The following is a 20,661-nucleotide window of genomic DNA, read 5'->3' as shown; positions in this document are numbered from 1 at the left end:
GAGCTACATTCACACATTCACACGCTGATGGCGAGGGCGCCGTGCAAAGGCGCCAACTGCTCGTCACAAACGGAAACTTACAGCTTTTATATTTGTGACACTGAGAGATGGTGTGAAATAAGATGGTGTGAAAGTCTCATCCGCTCGTACTGATGTTGAGCATTTGTTGTTGTTGTTGTTGTTGTTGCTGTTGTTGTTTCCACAGCAACAAGGAGTGCGAATCTTCGTGATGCTGTACAAGGAGGTGGAGTTAGCTCTGGGCATCAACTCGGGATACAGCAAGAGAACGCTGCTGCACCTTCACCCCAACATCAAGGTGAGTGTGTTACTCCCTCAGGTGTATCTGTGTGTGTGTGTGTGTGTGTGTGTGTGTGTGTGTGTGTGTGTGTGTGTGTCCTGACGGTTTTTGACTTCCTCTCTCTCTCCTGAAAAGGTGATGCGTCACCCCGACCACGTCTCCTCCGCCGTCTACCTGTGGGCGCATCACGAGAAGATCATCGTCATCGACCAGTCGGTGGCCTTCGTCGGCGGGATCGACCTGGCGTACGGTCGCTGGGACGACAGGGAACACCGGCTGACGGACGTTGGGAGTGTTACGCTCTCACAGTTGGATCAGGTCTGTCTCACACACACACACACACACACACACACATACACACACACACACACACACACACACACACACACACACACACATACAGCTGGACTGACGTTGTTTGTGTCACTTGATCATTGTCCAACATGTAGTGGGGACAGGATACCTGCACCTTTACCTGCCCTCTGCTTCTCTGGTTCTCCCTCTCACGCACACACACACACACACCTCTGTTTAACTGACCCCTCCATAAGTCCCGCCCCTTTTTCGCCCTGTGCTCCAATGACAGTCGAGGACGTCGACTATCTCCTTTCCTGTACTTAGATATGCTACGTGCTAGGCTCAAAGATAAAAACAACATATATTCAGTTTAAAGTCGCATCTTAAGTTTAATGTTAACTAAAGTCACAACCACGATTAATGCTGCTTGTTTTAACTCCCCGTCAGGTCAATGCTGCGTCCTCCAGTGCGGCTGTCCCGGCCAACGGCAGCCGCGGCGTCTCCCAGAGCAACGGGAGGGGAATCTTTACCGTGACGGACTCGGTGGACCAGCCCAAGCTGAAAGGTCAGGGGAGGATGAAGAGGACCAGGTTCAGCATCAAGAGACACCTGCAGAAACACGGGCTGGCTCACGCTGACAGCGACAGCGACCTGGAGAACGAAGAGAGTGAGCGCTTTATTTATTAACTTTCACACATATTGTTCATCCTTACTCCTTCCGCTCATGATGTTGTGACAATTATATCATGCCTTCCCCGTCCTAGGAGAAAACAAATTCAGCTTGCAGGACACTCCCCTTCATCCTGGGGGGATTTTTACTGACAAATAACTGGGTTTACTGAGCCGTTGTAGCCGTTTCTAACTCTGTTTCTTTCCTTGCTTTGTTCAGCAGTGCAGACTAGCCTGGTAGCTTTAGCAATATCTGCCCGGCCGCTGTCAGAGCGCAGAGGAAACATGCATGAAAGGGGGCAATTAATGCAGCTTATAGCACGTCTACTGAGCACTGTGGTTGCCAGGTACTTTACAGAGGAGTAAACCCCCTTCTCTGCAGCATGACGGATAAGTGTTATGTTTTCATACTGTGTTTGGTTGTAATGAACGGGACAGAACAGGATAAAAAACAAGTATAATATTATAATTTAATTGTAATTTAATTGTAATTTTGGTGAAAACTGGGACATTTTAGTGTTTTACAGCATCAGAAAACATTATTAGCTGAAAGTAATGTGCGTCCCAGCTATCTGAGGGGTAGTGTAAAGATAGAATACAAGAACAAACCCTTGGGGTGATTTGGCTTTTGAGACTTTTTTTTTGGGGCGTTTGAAGCTTCTCATCCAGCAGCCTCGATCTGTCTGCTGCTGTCTCAGTGTTTGTGGCCGCTCTGTTTAGGTTGGTCCAACAGCGTCACCAGCCAACACAATCTGATCCCCAGCAGGCTGGCGGAGCTGAGGACGGCCGCTCCTCTCGGCCAGTCTCAGGCTGGTGAGTCGGTGGGCGGCGTTGGAGCGAGGGCTCGAAACCCCTCACGCCCCTCCCAGTGTGGTTTGCTGTGGTTTTGATCTTGAACAGCTTTTGGTTCTCTGTGTGTGCGAGTTTGAAGCTTTTTTTCCCCTCCATGTGGCAAATGATGAAATATATCTGCTGCTCCCAGATATGAGGATTTGCTGCTTTTCTCTGTTTTAGTTTCTTTGAAAGACCTCTGAAGACATCGCCTCGGTCTTTCAGAACTTGTGATTAACTGAAGAAATAATGGACATTTTAATTGTTTAATTGATAACAAAACTAATCATTAGTGGCCGTCTTAGTGGACAGGGACTGCTGGGGCTCAAAAGGTTGAGAGGATAAAAAAAAACAGAGAGAAGACATGCAAATATAGATTTTTAAGTGTAATGAAAGACAACCACGACGAATATCAGAAATAAGACGCAGGATAAAACTTGACCTGGACTGTTTCCACTAAACACACCACTTGAAAAGTTCCCTTGATCACATGGAGACAAGTAAAACACTGCAACATGTGGCCAATCCTTCTCTTATTTTAGGCAGTCTTGCACACACATCAAACAGGAGGCTGCGGTTATATTTGATGAGATACTGCAGCCTGTAATCACTCATATTTCTCTCCCGGCACACACGACTCATTTCTGCAGTGAAAAAGACGGCGTAGGTTTTTATTAGGCGGAGGAGAGCGGGTTGTTTGTTTGCCAGGCTCCTCTCTGTTTATCCTGCTCAGGTGATGGATGGGAAGTGTGAGAGATGAACGTGAGGCAAACAACCACTTCTATAAATGTGGTTCTTTTCAGTATGTTACAGTTCAGGTAAGTATGATAATTAATGAGTGTTTTGGTGCTTGCCTCTGTACTCCTCTTTGCTACTTGTAAGTAGTAGATTTTATAAGTCTTCCTTGCAGCTGCTGTTTAATGTCTGTGAAAGTGCTGTCAGCACATTCTCCAAACACCAGTGCTTCACTGTCAGAGTCCGCATGGTACTCTGGTGTACTGTAAACAGATTAGACCACAGTGGAGATACTTCGCTCACAGGCCTCCATCTTAAACCCACATCACAGTGCTGGTGCATAAAGTAAAAGTCTGGTGTTATTTTTACGTCTTTGTTCCAAATGTGTTGGTTCGTCTCTCAATACTTCCTGACTTCCTGTCGGTGGCTCTCTGCTCTAATCTCATTGGTTCCTACAGGAAAAAAACCTAATGATTCTTATTTTAAACACTATTATAAAGACATACCTATGAATATTATGTTTCCTTTCTGACAGTAGATCCTCCCAAATGTTACACACTGGACCTTTAACAATCAAACATAGTGAAATAATGCATTTGTTGGGGACTATTTTCAGCGGCGGATTAATCCACATTTGGTGCTCTAGTGAGTATTTGGAGCAGCAGGATGTAGTGTATGTGGGATTGGCTCAAAGTGAACTACAGTGAATCTTTGGACAACACGTTTTAATACACACACACATTATTTGTTAGTAGATACTTTCAGTCTTGGTTTTGGTTTGTGTGATTGGTTGAATATGGAAAACTCAGTATATCAACAGACGTATCCATAAGGTCAAAGCTTTAGATTGAATTTCTATTGAAGAAAATAAAAATGCAACAGAAGCTACTCAAATGCTGTAAATCTCACTTTACATTTTAGGATTTTAAACATATTAACAGATTAATTTAACTTCTTGTCACGCGTGTGCGTGTTGACGTACATGGTAGAAAGGCTGCATCCAAGGTAATTTTTCCTTTTCCACAATGAAAGATTTAGAAAAAAACGATATATTCTCTCACTTATTTTCAGCCTATTCAGTAATATATCTACGTAAATGTTGTTTAAAAAACATTCCCATCTCAGGTCTTCTTCGTGACAGCTGATGAATGGTGCTACATACAAGTTACAACCATCTTAAAACTTGTTTAATCGGTCGTTGAGAACTTAGAAAGTCAACACTAACAGTTCCCGGGCCATCAGCAGGTCCAGGAACTAAAACCTGGAATACCTGTAGTTGAAATGGTTGTCGGGATCTTTAAAGTTCGTGGAGAAGTTGCCGCAGTGAAGACTGGTCTTTGGAAGGATTTGTAAGGTTGTATTCACTGATGATAAATAATTCATTCGTGTGTGTGTGTTTTAGGAAGCGGCTCGGTGCGGAGTCTACATACGGGGGTCGGAGAGTTGCTCGGAAACACGCGGTTCTGGCACGGAAAAGACTACTGCAACTTTGTACACAAGGACTGGATTCAACTGGACAAACCATTCGACGGTGAGCACGCCGTCAAGCTACGCCAACGGGGGAACAACTTATTCCCTCTCTGTCTCAAATTCCTGCTTCTGCTGTGTTGTTTGTTTTAGATTTCATAGACAGGCACACAACTCCCAGAATGCCTTGGCACGACATCGCCTCAGTGGTTCATGGGAAAGCGGCTCGAGATGTGGCGAGACACTTCATCCAGCGGTGGAACTTCACCAAGGTCAGAGGTCACGCTGCTGTTGTTCTAGTATACAGAGTGAGGGATTAACACGGTGCCAAGAGCATCTGTTGAAGAGTCACTGAGCACGATCAAACCGTTCTGGCCCCCCCTCTCGAGAGAGTGCCTAAAACTTCCCAGTGCACCCAGTCCCACGAGCTAATAGCAGCTACATTTCGCAGAAGTTACTTTACTGTCCATCAGGAAACTCCGTAAATCACAGATAGTGGAGGCAGAGCAGCTGCAGGGCATCAGAGGAAAAATCTGAAAACATTTTCTCCATAAAAGATGATCAGCGACATAGTTGGGGTAGAAAAAGAAACTAAAAAGAACATTTATCTCTTCCCTCAAATAACCGTCTACTAGATTTATGGAAGAAACAAGTGAAGATATAATCTGTATATCTGTGGAGCAGCTGTGTCTTTATTTTCAGACCTCTCATTACAAATCACAATCTGGAAAAACGTGAATCTCGCTGTGTATCACTTCAACCGATGAGGCTGAGATCTGTCCACGTTGCTGCAGGAGTGCTCGCTGTGTTAATCTGTTTCACTCTTTTTTTTCTCTGTTTGTCTGTCAGCTTATGAAGCCAAAGTACCGTTCTCCGGCGTACCCGTGTCTGCTGCCCAAGTCTCACACCACCGCTGGAGAGCAGCGATACCAAGTCCCCAACTGCATCCCCGCCAAAGTGCAGGTTGGTACTGTATGAGTGTAACGTGCCAGTCTCCACTTCACTTCCATAAACACTTCAGTCGACGCCACGACTGAAACTTCTCTGATTTTTGTTTATTTAATTTTCCAGGTTTCTTTTAGACATCACTTACAGCTCCACAGTCTGACTGTGTGAAGTTGGTTTTAGTAATGCATTGTGTTCACACTGGTTGGATGAGAAAGATGTCAGTATACAGTATAAATATACAAACACAAGTACTTGCTCTAGATAGGGCTGCTCAACTCTTATTGGAGCACAGAGCAACAAAAAGGGGGCGGGTCTTAGGAAAAGGGGTCCCAAACTCTGACCCACGTCCGTCTCTTCTCAGATCCTTCGCTCAGCCTCTGACTGGTCCGCTGGCATCAAATACCACGAGGAGTCCATCCACAACGCCTACGTCCACGTCATCGAGAACAGCCAACACTTCATCTACATAGAGGTACTCGTTTGTGTGCCGTACGTCATCACTGCAGGTCAACTCATGCTTTTATACGAGGTCCCACAGTTTCACCGCTCTTCCAAACCAGTGCGTAAGGTTTGTTAAGCTGCTAAGTAACCATAGCAACAAGATGGACTGTGAAAGTAACCGTAACCATGGATTAACAGTCCCAACGAATATTATTCCAACTCTGCTTGGGTGTTTAAAGTGTCTCCACCCTTTTCTAATGCTGCATCAAGTAGCTTTTCTCAGTGGGAATCTTTCCCAGTAAAATACTCAACTGGTGGGTAGTTCAGGGAGACTGGGAGTCTGCGGTTTCCTAGTATGTATGCAAAGCTGGGGCCAGTTCTGCCAGTTTAGAAAACGTATAACCATAGCAGCCATTGTGGTGACAGACGAGTGTCTGCTGGCGTTAATCGTAAACACACGCTAACCCATTCAGATATATTGTTGTTATTTTGTCGTGTTGAGTGTTTACATACATGCACCACATAAACTGATGTAAAACATTGAACACACACAGTTTCTGTACAGAATGAGATATAATGTGTTGATTAGAGGGTTTTAGAGGTGTTGTCTGGTGAGTTTTGTTAGCTTTGAACTGGAGGTGAAGTAATGTTCTTATTTTTAGGGTATTTTCTCTTGTTCCAGGTGACACTTTGTATAAACTGTGTTCATTAAAGACGTGTTTGTTTGTTTGTTCAGAATCAGTTCTTCATCAGCTGTGCAGACAACAGACACGTTTTCAACAAGATAGGAGACGCTATTGCCGAGCGCATCATCAGAGCACACAGGTAACACACACACACACACACACACACACACACACACACGCACACACACACACACACACACAAAAACAGTCTATACCAAATTAAATTAACACACACTTTGTAAACTTTAGGCTGCTGCTGTGTATTTACCTTTACCTATAATAATCACACATTGCGCTCAGGCTTATCTTAAAATGAGTTCCCAGAAACACACACACACACACACACACACACACAGCGTATGTTGATGGAACCTGTTGCTGTGTGTACCTTTCAGATGACTAATAGACTGATTTCATATCATAAGTCCTGTTTAACTTGGCCTCTGTGAAGAGTTATTTGAATATTTTCCTATTTAGAGTTCAGTCTCTCTCTCTCTCACTCTCTCTCTCTCTCGCTGGTGTTTTGTTGTCAGGGATATAAGAGCTTATCAGAGGACACACATCCTGTACAAAACACAAGGAAACACATGGACACAAATTGGCAGTCGCACACAAACCTGACCTGATTTCTTCTAGAAGCTTCAGTGTAGAAACAATCGAGGGCGGCTGTCGTAACTGTGTCAGGCGGTCTTGTTTCTCATTGTGTAGCTGGAGGTTGATATCAGTGAAAATGTGTTTGAATGAAAGAAACAGCAGCCGTCACAGTTCAGTGCGGAAGTTTCCGAAGCTGCTTTAGCTGGATGCTAATCTACAAAGCTAATGTTACCTCTTCTAATACTTAAGTGGCGCTTTAACATTTTTTGTATGTTACATATATTGTAAAAATGACACAAATATAAACCAATACGTCTAAATACAACAAACAAACAGCAGTAAAAGCAGATATATGTAAATAAAAAGTGCATCTCAGGGTAAAATGTGGCGCAGAGAAGTTGTTAAACATATGACCAGTTATATGAGGACGCCACAGATTTGGCGTTTTTGAGCTGCTCTCATTGGCTGCTCAGTTTCAACTCGTCCGTAGCAGGAAACAGTGGCAGCTCGCCTGGTTGCACACAATCTCGTACTCCAGATAAACACTAAAATATGTTTTAGGGGAGAAACAGTCAACGCAGTCACAGAATCTGGATCCATGTTTGAGCAGCACTGCCCACATACTGCAGTTCTTTGTGTTCTCTCTCTCTCTCTGTTTATTTGTTTCTTTGAGCCCTTTTAGACCAACATCCCTCCGGAGTTCAGAGAGTTGAAGTTCAGAAGTTCAGTTCCAGTGAATTGCACGGTGCCTTTTCTTGTCTCTCGGGCTGTAAAACTGTTAAACTACACAGTTATTCAGAAGGCTATTATGATTTTATTCTCAGCTTGGAGGAACTGAAGCATCCTCTTCCTAAACTGCCTCATAAAAAAGTCTCAACAGAGGAAGAGTGGAGGCAGGTGTTTCATTCAAATTATATTAAGCCTTTTACACATAATGGCCACTGCAGTGGAAAGCTTTTCTGGTGCATGTTTTGGGGGTTTGATGGTATCAGCCTCCACAGTGAATGCTAGCGCATCGTCCCATACGCTGCCACCCACTGGCCGGCCGTTGTAGGCGCAGCACACAGTTCTTAAAACCAAGATGACCGACAGAAGAGCAGAAACACCGAACAGGAATATGTTGTCCATCATTTTATAGTAAGAGACCCTCGCAGGTTAAAAGAGAAATTGGTTACAACTATAACAGTAAACATTGATTATATGTTGGGAGAAAATTACAATTATTAATCATCTGTCCATTAAATTGGACGTCACGCATCGCTGGCTACAATTCGTACTGTTGTTGTTGTTGTTGTTATTATTATTATTATTATTGAAAATCATCTGCAATAACTTTTTTTAAAGCTTTAAATCAATTGATTTATTATGATGAGTTATTAGAATGTGCAGATTTATTTTAGTGTGTATATACAGTGTGTATATATATAGTTTTGCATTGCACCGAACAATAAAATATGTGAACAAAATAGTTTAACAGTATAGAAAATGTTTATTTGTTTTTAAAATATAGTTGAAATCTCACATGGAAATGTGGAAAAAGGAAAAAGAAATTCAGAAGTTGTTGTTTTTTTATGCCTACAGGGAGAAATCCTAACTGAGGTCATCATAATTCATGCATGAAAGGTTTAGGTCGTATATTTGGGAGGGTTTGATTGACAGCCTATCGCAGTCACTAAAGATGTGTTTGTAAACTGGTTAGTGGGGATTTAGACCACAAACCACAGGAAGGTTCTTGATATGGTTGCAGTTACCCAGCGGTAAAGATGGTGCAGTGCAGTAAACTGTGCTGCTTCTTATTCGTTCTTATAATCTAAGTCGACATCTGAGGCACTGAGGACATTAGATCAATGATGTGTCTCTCTCTCTCTCTCTCTCTCTCTCTCTCTCTATTTTAGGGAGGGTAAAAGGTACAGAGTGTACGTGGTGACGCCTCTGCTGCCAGGCTTCGAAGGAGACATCAACACCGGAGGGGGCAGCGCCATCCAGGCCGTCATGCACTTCAACTACAGGTGTGTGCGTGTGTGTGTGCGTGTGTGTGTGCGTGTGTGTGTGTGTGTGTGTGTGTGTGTGTGTGTGTGTGTGTTACAGATTCAGACACACAAACAGACAGACAGTCAGACAGACAGACAGTCAGACAGACAGAAGGATCGGAATAGATTCCTGTAAAAATGAGAATCTTTGCTCCCTCAGTGGAATGACGACTAGAAATTAGGGGTTAAATCCCGGAAGGAGCCACTGATAAATTACTGCCACGCCTCAACTCTTTAACCACAGAGCTGTAAACCAACATACATCATACGTGTGTGTGTGTGTGTGTGTGTGTCTGTGCATGCCATTCCTTTTGAGGCTGACGTTCATTGTCTAGCCTGCATTCTTGAGTAAACACTCGGCCCACCCCATGCAAACACAGTGACACACAGAGGCTTGTATTGTGAGGAATGTGGATCTGCCGCTCATCCACCTCTGTCCCTCCGTCCCCCTGCAGGACCATGAACAGAGGAGACCACTCCATCATCTCCCAGCTCAGGAAAGAGAGTAAGTCCACGCTGTTGAAGTGTGAGCGTCTGTGGGCGGGACAGAGGAGCTGGTAACACTGGCTGTATGAGCAGCAGTAGCCTGCAGCGACTGCTGGTGGAAGCTCTGGTATTTCCTGACATGTAACAACATATCCGAGTTGACATAGTTGCTTGTACATTAATCAATTATACGTTAAATTCTCCTTTATTTATCTCAACTGATGAGATAACCAGCTCTTTATTTGAGACTCACACTCACCGAAGTATAATTATTATTATTTTAGTTTACAATGATACTTTAATGCTACTACAGCAACATTAAAGAGCAATTTAACAGCAGCTGACCTCCACCGGTTCGCTGCAGTGATGTCACAGTGTACTCCAGGGTGTGTCAGTACACTGTGACATCACTGTTGTCGTGGTTAAACTTCACTGCTTTTCGTGTTGGAGATAAACAAACAAGGTTGTTATAGTTACCTAAAACTAAACTAAACTCAAAAACTTTGTGGGAATTTTTTTACCTGAAATAAAAATAAAAACTAGACTAAAAAAGTAAAACTAACTGAAACAATATTGTGTACTTAAATATCTAAAGTAAAATAAGATACATAATATAATATGCAAATATAGACAGTCAGTTTAGTCAAATTTTTTTGTGAAAATGTGTGTGTTTGTGTTGTAATACCTGTTCTGACAAATACCCCCCATATATTATATTATATTATATTATATCATATTATATTATATTATATTATAATGATAGAAAACTAAAACTAACACTGGATCTAAACTAAATCTTAACATTTTTAAACAATAAAAACTAAACTGGAACAACCAAACTCGTTCTGGAAACTTAACAAAAATGTTAAACTAGATTAAAACTAATGAAAAATATAAACTCTGGTGTTAAGTTACTTTTTAAAGGACCAGTGTGCAGGATTTAGTGGCACTGTAGCAGTGAATTTGCAGATTGACAAAAATACAACTGCTTAGTGAGGGACTCACTCGAGAGTATTTGTGCTCAGTAAAGTCACCCTGCTGCATAAATAAAGGCTCCATATGAACAGCTGGAGGGCCGTCATACACCACATGTGTAACCTGTAATATGGGAATCATTTAACGAAACATTTCATTTAAAGCTCAGCCAACCAAAACCACACAGAAACTGCACATCTGCATTCTGGTTTCATGTATTTTTAGATAAGTCATGCCTTTAATCACACGGCTGGTTTTTCATGTTTTACTCCATTAATGTCAAATCAGACAAGACATTAAACACCCTCTTAAGAGCGACTCCTACTGGTTGTTTCTTGTTCCCAGTGGGAGAACACTGGATGAACTACATCTCCATCGCCGGTTTGAGGACTCACGCTGAGCTGGAGGGGAAGCTGGTCACCGAGCTCATCTACGTCCACAGCAAGATGCTCATCGCTGACGACAACACCGTCATAATCGGTAACCGTGCTTTTTCTTGTGGCCACTTCACTGACTCCCGGGCATGTTAGACACTTTCTTCATAGCAGACGTTGACGCAGCAGCTTGAATTTCTCAATTACAAGATTAAAAGATGACAGATGTAATGAAATATTCCCCTGACACTACACTGAACATGTATAATAGAGGAGAAAGAAACAGGAGCTGCAGAGAGAGACGAGGACGTCCTTTATATTAGAATTTGCATAGAGTATGTTTTATTAGGACAGTGAGCTTCTGTAGATAAAGATGTAAAATGGTTTTCTCTGCTGGTTAAGTGTTTAAATATCTGATAATTATAGTGTTTTTATACTTTTGCTGAACATTTTAAAGGTTCTATTGGTTGGTGAACTGAACGGAGGCTCCGGATAAAGCAGCTTTTTAACCTTTAATCACAAGATCATGCGAGTACTGGCAGCTACGAGAAGACACAAGTAAACAAAAGTGGCCTCTGTCTTAGAGGTTAGCGTAGATGCTGCTAACATAAATTATATCAACTGGAGAGTATTCCTTCATTGAGAGAAGAGCAAAGAACGACACTGAAGGCTTTTTCTCGATGGAAAATGTCTTTTGGTTTCCAACAACTGGTCCAGTGAACAAAAAACAAAAACAAAAAACAAAATCAAACTGGCTGCTCATCTCATTGGAGGGACACTTCTTTCATTCAGAGTTTTAATATTTAACCTCTTTAAATGTTTGCACAGTGTGTTTTACATACGTCTCTATGTGTATTATTAAAGAGAAGCAGTATTTAGAAGTCCTAATTTCCCAGATCCTCCTCCCCAAATGTGTGTGTCTAGTCTTTTGAGGAGGATGAACATGCGGTTGGAAATCAGGTGCTGCGGCGCCATCTGCTGGTGGACTCTGGTGCTCTAACTTGTTCCTTCGTGTCGCTGCAGGTTCTGCCAACATCAACGACAGGAGCATGCTGGGAAAGAGGGACAGCGAGGTGGCGGTGATCGTGGAGGACTCAGAGATGGTGGCGGCGGTGATGGACGGGCAGCCGTACCAAGCTGGAAAATACGCCCTGCAGCTCCGCCTCGAGTGCTTCAAGTACTGAAACCTCCTGTTTTATAGTTTTATCCAGTGCATCTATGTACAGGCTTGATTTGTGTGAATTATCTTTACAGTATTGATTTATTTATTCATGTATTTGCAGGCTAAACGTCTTCTCTCTTGTGCCTGTTGAGAATGTTTAAATTTCATCATTATGTTGGCTTCTCGTTGCCAAATACCTCAGCTCGCCGTTTCCTGCAGTGCTGAGCGTTTCCCTTTTTTCTGGTGCCTCGTAGTGTTCCTTCACGTCCCGCCTCCCACTCTCTGTTTTGTCTCTCAGGACCATTTTGGGCGCTCACACAGATCTCTCCATCGACGTGTCGGATCCCATCAGCGACCAGTTCTACAAGGAGGTCTGGATGGCCACCTGCGCTCGCAACGCCACCATTTACCAGAAGGTGCAAACTCAGGATTATTCCACTTCTGTTGCCATTAGCTCTGTCACTATGAAAATAAATATATCATTTAGTTCTTTAACTATTAAATTATGAAATATCAGCAGTGTTTAAAATGATGCAAATTATGTTGACGTTTGCAACCGATGCAGAAGCAGGTAAGTTCGCTAAAATGAACTTTAAAACTATTATCAATATAAATCAACTGTCTATTCATTGTTTAAGTAGTTTATAAAGCAAAAAAGCCACACATTCAGTGGTCTTTTCTGTTTTATGTGACTGTAAGCTGAATTTCTTTGGGTTTTGGACTATCTGAAGATGTTACTTGGACATGTTTCACCATGTTTTTACATGAACAGCAGAAAACATCCTGGGCAGATGAATCAATAATGTGAATTGTTGACCACAGACCTAAAAATCCATTCAGAAACCCCACTGACTCTGAGACGAGGGAACCGGAGGATCAAACTCATTCTGGGTTTTAGGACTCTTTCCTGCAGCGCTCTCACTCGATACATTGACACATCCATCCCTGGTTCTCTCTCTGACTCGTCCGCCCTCTTTTCCTCAGGTATTCCGCTGTCTGCCGTCCAGCGATGTCCGTAACATCCTGGAGCTCGAGGGCTTCCTGGCCAAGCAGGGCCTGGACAAAGAGGACCCGGCCCGGGCTCACGAGGAGCTGAAGAAGATCCGTGGCTTCCTGGTTCAGTTTCCTCTCCAGTTCCTGTGTGAGCAGAACCTGCTTCCCCCCATCGGCTCCAAGGAGGCCATGGTGCCCATGGAGGTCTGGACCTGAGGAGGTGGGACTCACCTGTGCATTCAAGCGTTTTACCCACTGCATATGGACGACTTACAGGTCCATTAAACCCACTCTGACGCCATTTTGGAGCAAAACAGCTGCGCATCCTTTTTAAAATCACAGCTTGACAAAAAAATCTGCTGCTGTTGTTTTTATTTACTCCCTTAAGTCAAAAAGCAGCAGTATCTGACAACATCTGACTTGTGCCTTGTAGTCACATGTTAGCATGAAGGTTAGTGTCTTTTTTGCCCTGAATAGAGCCTTCCAGGCAATTTGATTTTGGCCAAAAAAAGCAGAATAATAATTATAACTCGGGTGTTTGTGCACTAAAACCTTGATTTTGATGCAGTCTGTCTGTTCTCAAACAAACATTATGATCTGAACTAAAAAAGAACAGATACTTTGAGAGTTTAAAAGAAAGTTTGAAAGGCAGGAGAGATAAAAGCCTGTATTTGTACATGTGGTTATAATATGCAAATGTATGACCTACTTAGAGCCTTACTTATATTTCTGTTATAATGGATGGGAACCGCTGAAGCACTGGTCTGAACACAGCAAAACAAATACGAGCAGTAACAAGATCAGACAGACTGTAAACAAACCACCCGGTTAGTCAGATGTATTTGGAGGAGAAACTGAGGTGAAACATCCATCACAGACTATTGTGGTTCAACTGTACTCACTGTAGTTGTGCAGTGAGGGGGTATTCCTGACATTTCAGTCTATTTGACCTCCAAAAAAGTGCTTTAAATAATGTACTTACCAACCTATGTGATCGTCCTGTCTGACTTCTTTTTAAAAATGTGGCCACGTACCAAGATTTTAGCCCAGTGTGAGCAATAGCTAATAACCTAAGTTGTAAAAAAACATAGTTTTCCTTTACAATAATGCCTTTAAGATTGAACCCAGAACTTAAAATGCTCACGTTATTTAGGATAAGTAACTAGGGCTGAACAGGAGTAAGTTTACTGTATTTACTACCTGAATCTGCAGCACTAGCAACCAAAATGAAACCCAAAATGGTGTCAGCTGTGGTTGTGAGACAGCCTGTGTACCAGCGGTGCCACTGAATGCGCATGAGTACGATTACAACTGCTTCTTATACAAACAACACACGCAGACACAGAGACAAACACCTTGACTCTAAGAACTGATACGTACACGCAGAACATTGTTGTTTTAAACAGATGCAACACGCAAACGCTCACAGACAAACAAACATGGAGGGAGGCAACCTGGGCCTCATGTTTACAAGAAGAAGATGAAGAATGGAAGTGACCAGAGGCCTGACACACCTCGCCCTGCTCCCTCACCTCCAAACTCTATAATCTCTCTCTTTTTAAAACGGCTTGCTCCTTCACTCTCTAACAACACTATGCAACGTCCAAGGGCCGGCAAACGCTGCTCTGACTCTTCTGTGTTGAGAAGGGACGACTTGAAAAGACACTAAAAAGACTCTTTAATGAAGACGGCGGTGCAGTGAAGGGGATGAAGAGCCGGGTCGGAGCTGTCAGACGTCTACAGCCATTTTATAAAACGTGTGTGTCTCATATCTCTGAACTTAATATTTATGTCAAAACAGGAAATCACAAGTGCCAAAGAGTGTAGCCTGATGTTGATGCAGTACATACATTCATTTACATTCCTCATACTGTGGATTCTACATCAAGCCTTAAGTGACCTGGTCTTTGTCGTTCCTTTGGTAGCGCTTTAGAATAACTTCCTGGACGTTTTCTGGAAAGAAGTTGGGGATAATTACAGCGTAGGTAAAAAAAAATAAATGTACATTTTCACATTTAAAAGGATTTATTCTTTCCAAGAAGCTGCTAGGGAGCAATGAAGCGCTATTGTTCTTTTTTTTTAACTACATCAAACCCATAGATTCACGCATGATGAGTTTATTCTAATGCTGCGTTTCATTCAGTGTCAGATGAACTCTGAAGCAACAGCCAACTTTACACAAACAGGCAATGGTGGTGTGTTCGGTAAAGTTTAAGGAACTGAAGGTGCAACTTTTATTTCACCTTTGGCTCCCGGATGTTTCTGTACTTTTAAAGCTCCATTAACTGATGTTTTTTGGACCAATTGAGGGCAGCGGAAATAACTGAAAACACAATCTTGACAGCCTCGGGGCTAAATTTGGATTTATATATGATCATTTCTGACATAAAAGTCACATGAATTCTGAAAGGACTGTTCACACTGAGGTCACTTTGCAAAACCTTGTATAAAAGTGGTTGTGTTTTTGTTGTGGGGAGCTAGTTAGCAAACACTTGCTTATTTACAAATCCAATAGATACGGATCAATATTAGCATTCATTTTAAAGTCCTGTCTCAACCGGATGAGTATAAGTCAGATATTCACTGTCTTATCTTGGTCATATCTGTCTGTTTAGCTGCTAAATGCTCCACTATGATCACCAGCTAGTGTCTCACTGTGCAGTTTGCTGCTGAGCAGGTAATGTAAAGTGATGAGACTGAACCAAAACAGTAAATTATGCCGTAAAACCAACACTAGAAGCTACAGAACTCCAAATGTGTAAGTGAGCAACCCTTTGCTTTTCATGTTCTCATACACTTAAAAGATGAAAATATGTTCATTTCTGCTGCCATCAAGTGGTCAAAAGATTTAAGATACTGGTCAGTGCAGCTTCAAGGTTTAGTAATAAAGATCATATTCAAGTTAAACAAGTATTTAAAACTTTAGAAACTCTGATTCTGTATTTTGGAAACCTTGTGGTTCTTGAAATTCACGCCCATGGATTTCAGATATTTCTGCAACGCAGTATCAATATTCCTCAGTGTCTTCCTTGTTGGTCTGTAAGTGATCTGCATGATGCTGTTTTGTGCTATAAAAAAAAAAAAACGAGACGAAACTGTTTAGCTGACAGCATGACAGCAGCTCGTTGCCATTAAACATTACAGATAAAAGCATGAACTCTATAAGCTGAATGGTTGCCTTTAAAGCCATGGACATTATCGATGCTAAACAGTGTGCCTGTCTACAAGCCGTGTGTCTGCTAGGCACACCTGAAACTTCTCTACTGTTGTTATTTATGGAAAGTGGGACCGTAAATGTGCTCTTCTTTTTAATCTTCCTCTCTACCTCCCTGTGTTTCTACCTCTGCTCCAGTGCATGTTTTTAATCTTTTGTGATGAATTCATATTTTTATTGCAGCTGTACCCCTTAAATTTAGCAAACTAAAGTCAAATTCACTGTTCTGTGCAATACCAGCCTGTTTTTATGACTAAAATAGAAACTGTAAAGACAACAAAACACTGAATTCTCCCTACAGATATAGGACAAGTTCGTCAGCAAAGAAATACATTTGGATGGAAATGTTTTTAAAATATTGTCTTTGCATTGATTTAAACCAAAAAAGTGGCTATATTTATGATTTTAAATGGTTTTGTAGTTATTGTTTCTTGTGGGAACACTAGAAGCGTGGCTTCACATGATTTCATTTCAGGTGTAAATGGAGCTTGAAACCTTCAATGGTTGTCTCAGTTTCCTCAAAGCTGGTGTGCAGAGGTTAGGAAACACTGACCTGTCTTTTTCTCTGTCTGGCTTTAATCACTGTGTCTCTATGGAAATGCACTATTTGCACAGACTGTTGTTTTCTTGTGGCGACCCCTTAAGTGATCTGCAGTACCACGTCATGTGTCGCTTTTGGTGAAATGATGGAATAAATAAATTATGTATTAATAAGACATTAAAAGGGATCCTGTCTTCACGAGGCTTTGTGACTTTACCTTCAGTTTCTCACTCAATATGTGTCATTCATGCTCATATTCATACTCCATGTCATGAGAAACACTGTTAATCGGGACATTAGCTGCACTGCAGGAACAGCCCTTGTAAAAAACAAAACAAATATTCTTTAATATAATCAGATTTTCTTGTCTAAAAAAGATCTGCCAATAGGGTGAGACAATTTTGCTTGGATAGAATTCTTAAAACTAGCATACAAATCTAGTTACTGAAAGATTGTAATGGGCCTTAAAACTAGAAGAAAATGCCACAAATAAAAGCAAATTGTGCTTATTACAAACAATAAACATTCCGTTGTTTAAGATAGCTTATTAAATAAGTATTTTGGTCACTTTATTGAACTGAATTTAGACATTTGTACCTTTTTAATCTATGATAACAAACAGCTGCTTCATTTCAAACAGTGGGACACGACAACTTTCTCTTAAACTGAGAAGTTGTGCGAGTGGTCTCACTCTTAAAATAAGGACAATAATATTGTTCCTCTACTGGGATATTAAACCATTGTTACTGGTTAAATCAAGCTCAATATTAGCTGTAATATCTTTGTAAGATAAAGTCAGATTTTTTAAACCAGATTACTTTCCTAATGCAAAACATGCTTGACAAGATTATTTTTCTTTTTAGACTTAAACAAATAAGACTAATTTCCCAGAATAAAGGCGGTTGATGTCAGTATATGAGTTATATCAGTGGTGGTAGGAATTAAATGGTCCACAACACAACTTCAGGCTCTTTGCAGTATTTTTAGACTAAGTATTTTTAAATGTGACTTAAATTATTCAGTATTTCACCACCATTATGCAGAGGGCTTTGCAACAGTGTTTAGACCTTCATGTTGGAAAATAAAATGCCTCAAAGGAAGTTTCTGGGAATAAATATGATCTGGTATTCACTATAGATAAATCAGAGACAATGTTCTGAGACAACAGTGTTTTTTCTACAAATAAAAGTATAATTTCCACATTAAAATCCTCCAAACATGGGTGTATATGGGTATTTATTAGTGTTATTGACTGAGAATTTACCTGGAAAGAGAGCACATAAATCATTGATTAATGATTGGCAGAAATAGAATAACTCATAAATTAAAAGTGGGACCTTGCAAGTTAAGATTATAAAATCTACTGACTTGATATTCTGTCTCATTTCTTTAACTTAATTTATCACAATCTTTACTTAGTTTCTTACAATTTTTAAACCATTAACATTACATTTTGACCTATTATTACAATCCAGGTCTAAATTTGGACATTTTAGTGCAAAATGTTTGAATCCACTTCTTCTCCCTCGTTGAAAATGAAGGAATATGTCCAATAACTCAAACCTGTGTGAGCTGGATAGTACTGTGGGAAAGTTGAAATGAAATAAACTTTTATTTGTTCGGTATCTTTTTATGCAAACCCCCTCAGATCCAGAATTTCCATAATAATCTTCCTCTCTTGTCTCTGTCAGTCTCTGCTCAGGATTCATCACTGAAATAACAAACTGATGAGAATAAGAGCAGATTTGTCCTCAGAAAACCTCCCCTGTCCAATCCCTCCATCCTGCACTTCTCATCCGTGCACTAGATGGCGCCACAATATATTGATTGTTCTTCAAACAGTTTGCCTCCAGAGATTTGTTTTTACATTTACAGCAGCCATATGAATTAATACCTAAAAATCTGTGCATCATTTGGGAAAAACATGAATAAAATCATCCTGTAGAGCCAACATACACAAAACATCTTCATCATTCTGAAACCAGGGTTACTCATTTTCACTCTTGCTACCTAAAAAGAGGCGAAAATTTGTCAATAATGTTATTATTTATATATATAACATAGGATATAGGGTAGGAATTTGATGTTAACAGCATCACTGATCTTAAAACCTATTTTTGTTAAATGTTGCTGGAGTTTGGACATCAGTTCATATCAGGTTATCCAATATGTTTCAGTGATTAATGCAGAATAAATGCTATAATAAAATACAGTTTAACCAGCAGAGTGATTGCTAAGACTGTGAACAAGCAGCAGAGAGTAAGAGAGAAGAAGTTAAAGAATATAACATTCTCTAATAAGTTATGCTATTTATTAAATAAAGCAGCCTTCTGAGTGCCTTTGCAGAGTTATTTCAGTGCAAAATATCACAATATTTCAGTTTAAAGACTTAATATCGGCTGCTATATCTGTAATCTATGGAAGCCCATTTCTGCCAATGTGACGGAAAGTTTCTGATTATTTGAGATACAATATATATGATCTAAAATCTGTAGAGGCCCATATCAGTAGGACTAGCAGTGTAACTAATTACTAATAAATCTTCAATAATAATATTGCAGTAATGTTGTCACCCAGGACTAATTTTAAATCAAACAATCCAATCACATCCTTGGATTGATTTTTGTAACGTTCAGCAGCTGGAAATATTCACATTACTTTGATTTAAACAAACAAAACTGGATTTTAATCAGGACACAATTACCAGTTTTATGGGGAGTAACAGAAAAGTAATATAACTAGTAGTGTAACTAATTACTGTTGGCAATAAAGTAATAATATCACATTGGAAAAGAACAAGTTAGGAGTAATAAATTACATTTTTTGAGTAATTACACCTTTGGGATGAGCTGGAGCGCCGATTGTGAGCCAGACCTGATCCCCAGTCATCAACACTGGACCTCAGTGATGCTCTGCAGCCAACATCTGGTGGAAAGACCGAAACCAGAACAAATAATGAACATAGAATCACACATTTAAACAACATGTAGGTGACATAAATGTTTCCGTTATGATTTTCTTCTTTCGATTCAATGAATGAATCCCAATAACACACAAGATCTAATGTGGCTCACAGTCTAATGTGATCCCTTACAACATTACAGTGTTCAGTTTCTGAGGATTTCAGAACCATTTTCAGTCCGGAGAAGCGGTTTTGTGTGTGGGTGTGTGTGGGAAACACCTGCTTCGGCATTACATAACTGGCTGAGGTGTGTCCTGAGAACTTACCTGGAGGGACAATATATTAATTAAAGTTAAAAATGTGACCTTTCAAGTTAAGACTGTAAAATACAGACTCAATATTCTGACTAATTTTACTTAATTTATCACAATGTTGACTCATGAACTCATAATTTTGATTTATTATGAGTATTTCTGTTTCTTTATGATGCCTTTTTGTGTTTATTTTTCCTTCCATACATAATAAACACTTTAAAACAAGACACAGGGAGATGATTTAAACCCTCTAAAGTGTCCTGATTATCTTCATATACCAGGTATTTACAATCTCGGCTCCTCTTATCTTTGGTCCCAACTAACTAAAAGCAGACTTAATTCTAAGAAAACAGATTATGGGTGTGTCCTGCAGGTGAGTCAAAAGCTGTTGGTAGACATGTGAATCACCAGAGTGCGTTCAGTGTGTCCCTGCACGCTCTGAAACACAGACATACAAGACTGATTGAGTGAGAAAGACTTCCTGACAAACAGTGTAAAGGAGTTATTTCCAGGGTGCAGGGGGGAGTTTCTGCACACAGGTTGAAACAGTTCCTAAAAAAGGTTCCTGGAAAGGTTCTGTGGTCCAAAAGCGCCTGAAGTGGCAGCTGTGAACCTGTTAGGGGGTAAATTAATCCAGATTGTTTTATAATTAATTAAATATCTCCAGAAATTAAAATAACAATAGTATCATCTGTTATTTCCGT

General features: G+C 40.7%; 1 protein-coding gene across 4 annotated transcripts in view; it reads left to right on the top strand.

The window, feature by feature from the left end:
• The window catches only part of pld1b (phospholipase D1b), a 41,157-nt gene extending 24,200 nt beyond the window's left edge, over positions 1–16,957 (top strand). For 3 of the 4 annotated variants that reach the window (XM_051393360.1, XM_051393358.1, XM_051393361.1), the window contains exons 13-26: positions 206–316; positions 434–616; positions 1,043–1,262; positions 4,233–4,361; positions 4,451–4,569; positions 5,147–5,260; positions 5,607–5,717; positions 6,423–6,511; positions 8,862–8,975; positions 9,452–9,501; positions 10,803–10,937; positions 11,855–12,008; positions 12,292–12,409; positions 12,978–16,957. In XM_051393360.1, coding sequence (XP_051249320.1) covers positions 206–316; positions 434–616; positions 1,043–1,262; positions 4,233–4,361; positions 4,451–4,569; positions 5,147–5,260; positions 5,607–5,717; positions 6,423–6,511; positions 8,862–8,975; positions 9,452–9,501; positions 10,803–10,937; positions 11,855–12,008; positions 12,292–12,409; positions 12,978–13,202 — 1,872 coding nt within the window. In that variant the 3' untranslated portion in view covers positions 13,203–16,957. Of the gene's footprint in view, positions 1–205; positions 317–433; positions 617–1,042; positions 1,263–1,984; positions 2,078–4,232; positions 4,362–4,450; positions 4,570–5,146; positions 5,261–5,606; positions 5,718–6,422; positions 6,512–8,861; positions 8,976–9,451; positions 9,502–10,802; positions 10,938–11,854; positions 12,009–12,291; positions 12,410–12,977 lie in introns of all 4 variants that reach the window. The other variant, XM_051393362.1, reaches the window with a different exon arrangement.
• Positions 16,958–20,661: the final 3,704 nt, after the last annotated feature.

This window comes from Dicentrarchus labrax, unplaced genomic scaffold (assembly GCF_905237075.1).
Source record: "Dicentrarchus labrax unplaced genomic scaffold, dlabrax2021, whole genome shotgun sequence".
NCBI lineage: Eukaryota > Metazoa > Chordata > Actinopteri > Moronidae > Dicentrarchus > Dicentrarchus labrax.
The sequence above is the reverse complement of the archived record's forward strand: the minus strand, read 5'-3'. Positions and strand labels throughout refer to the sequence as shown.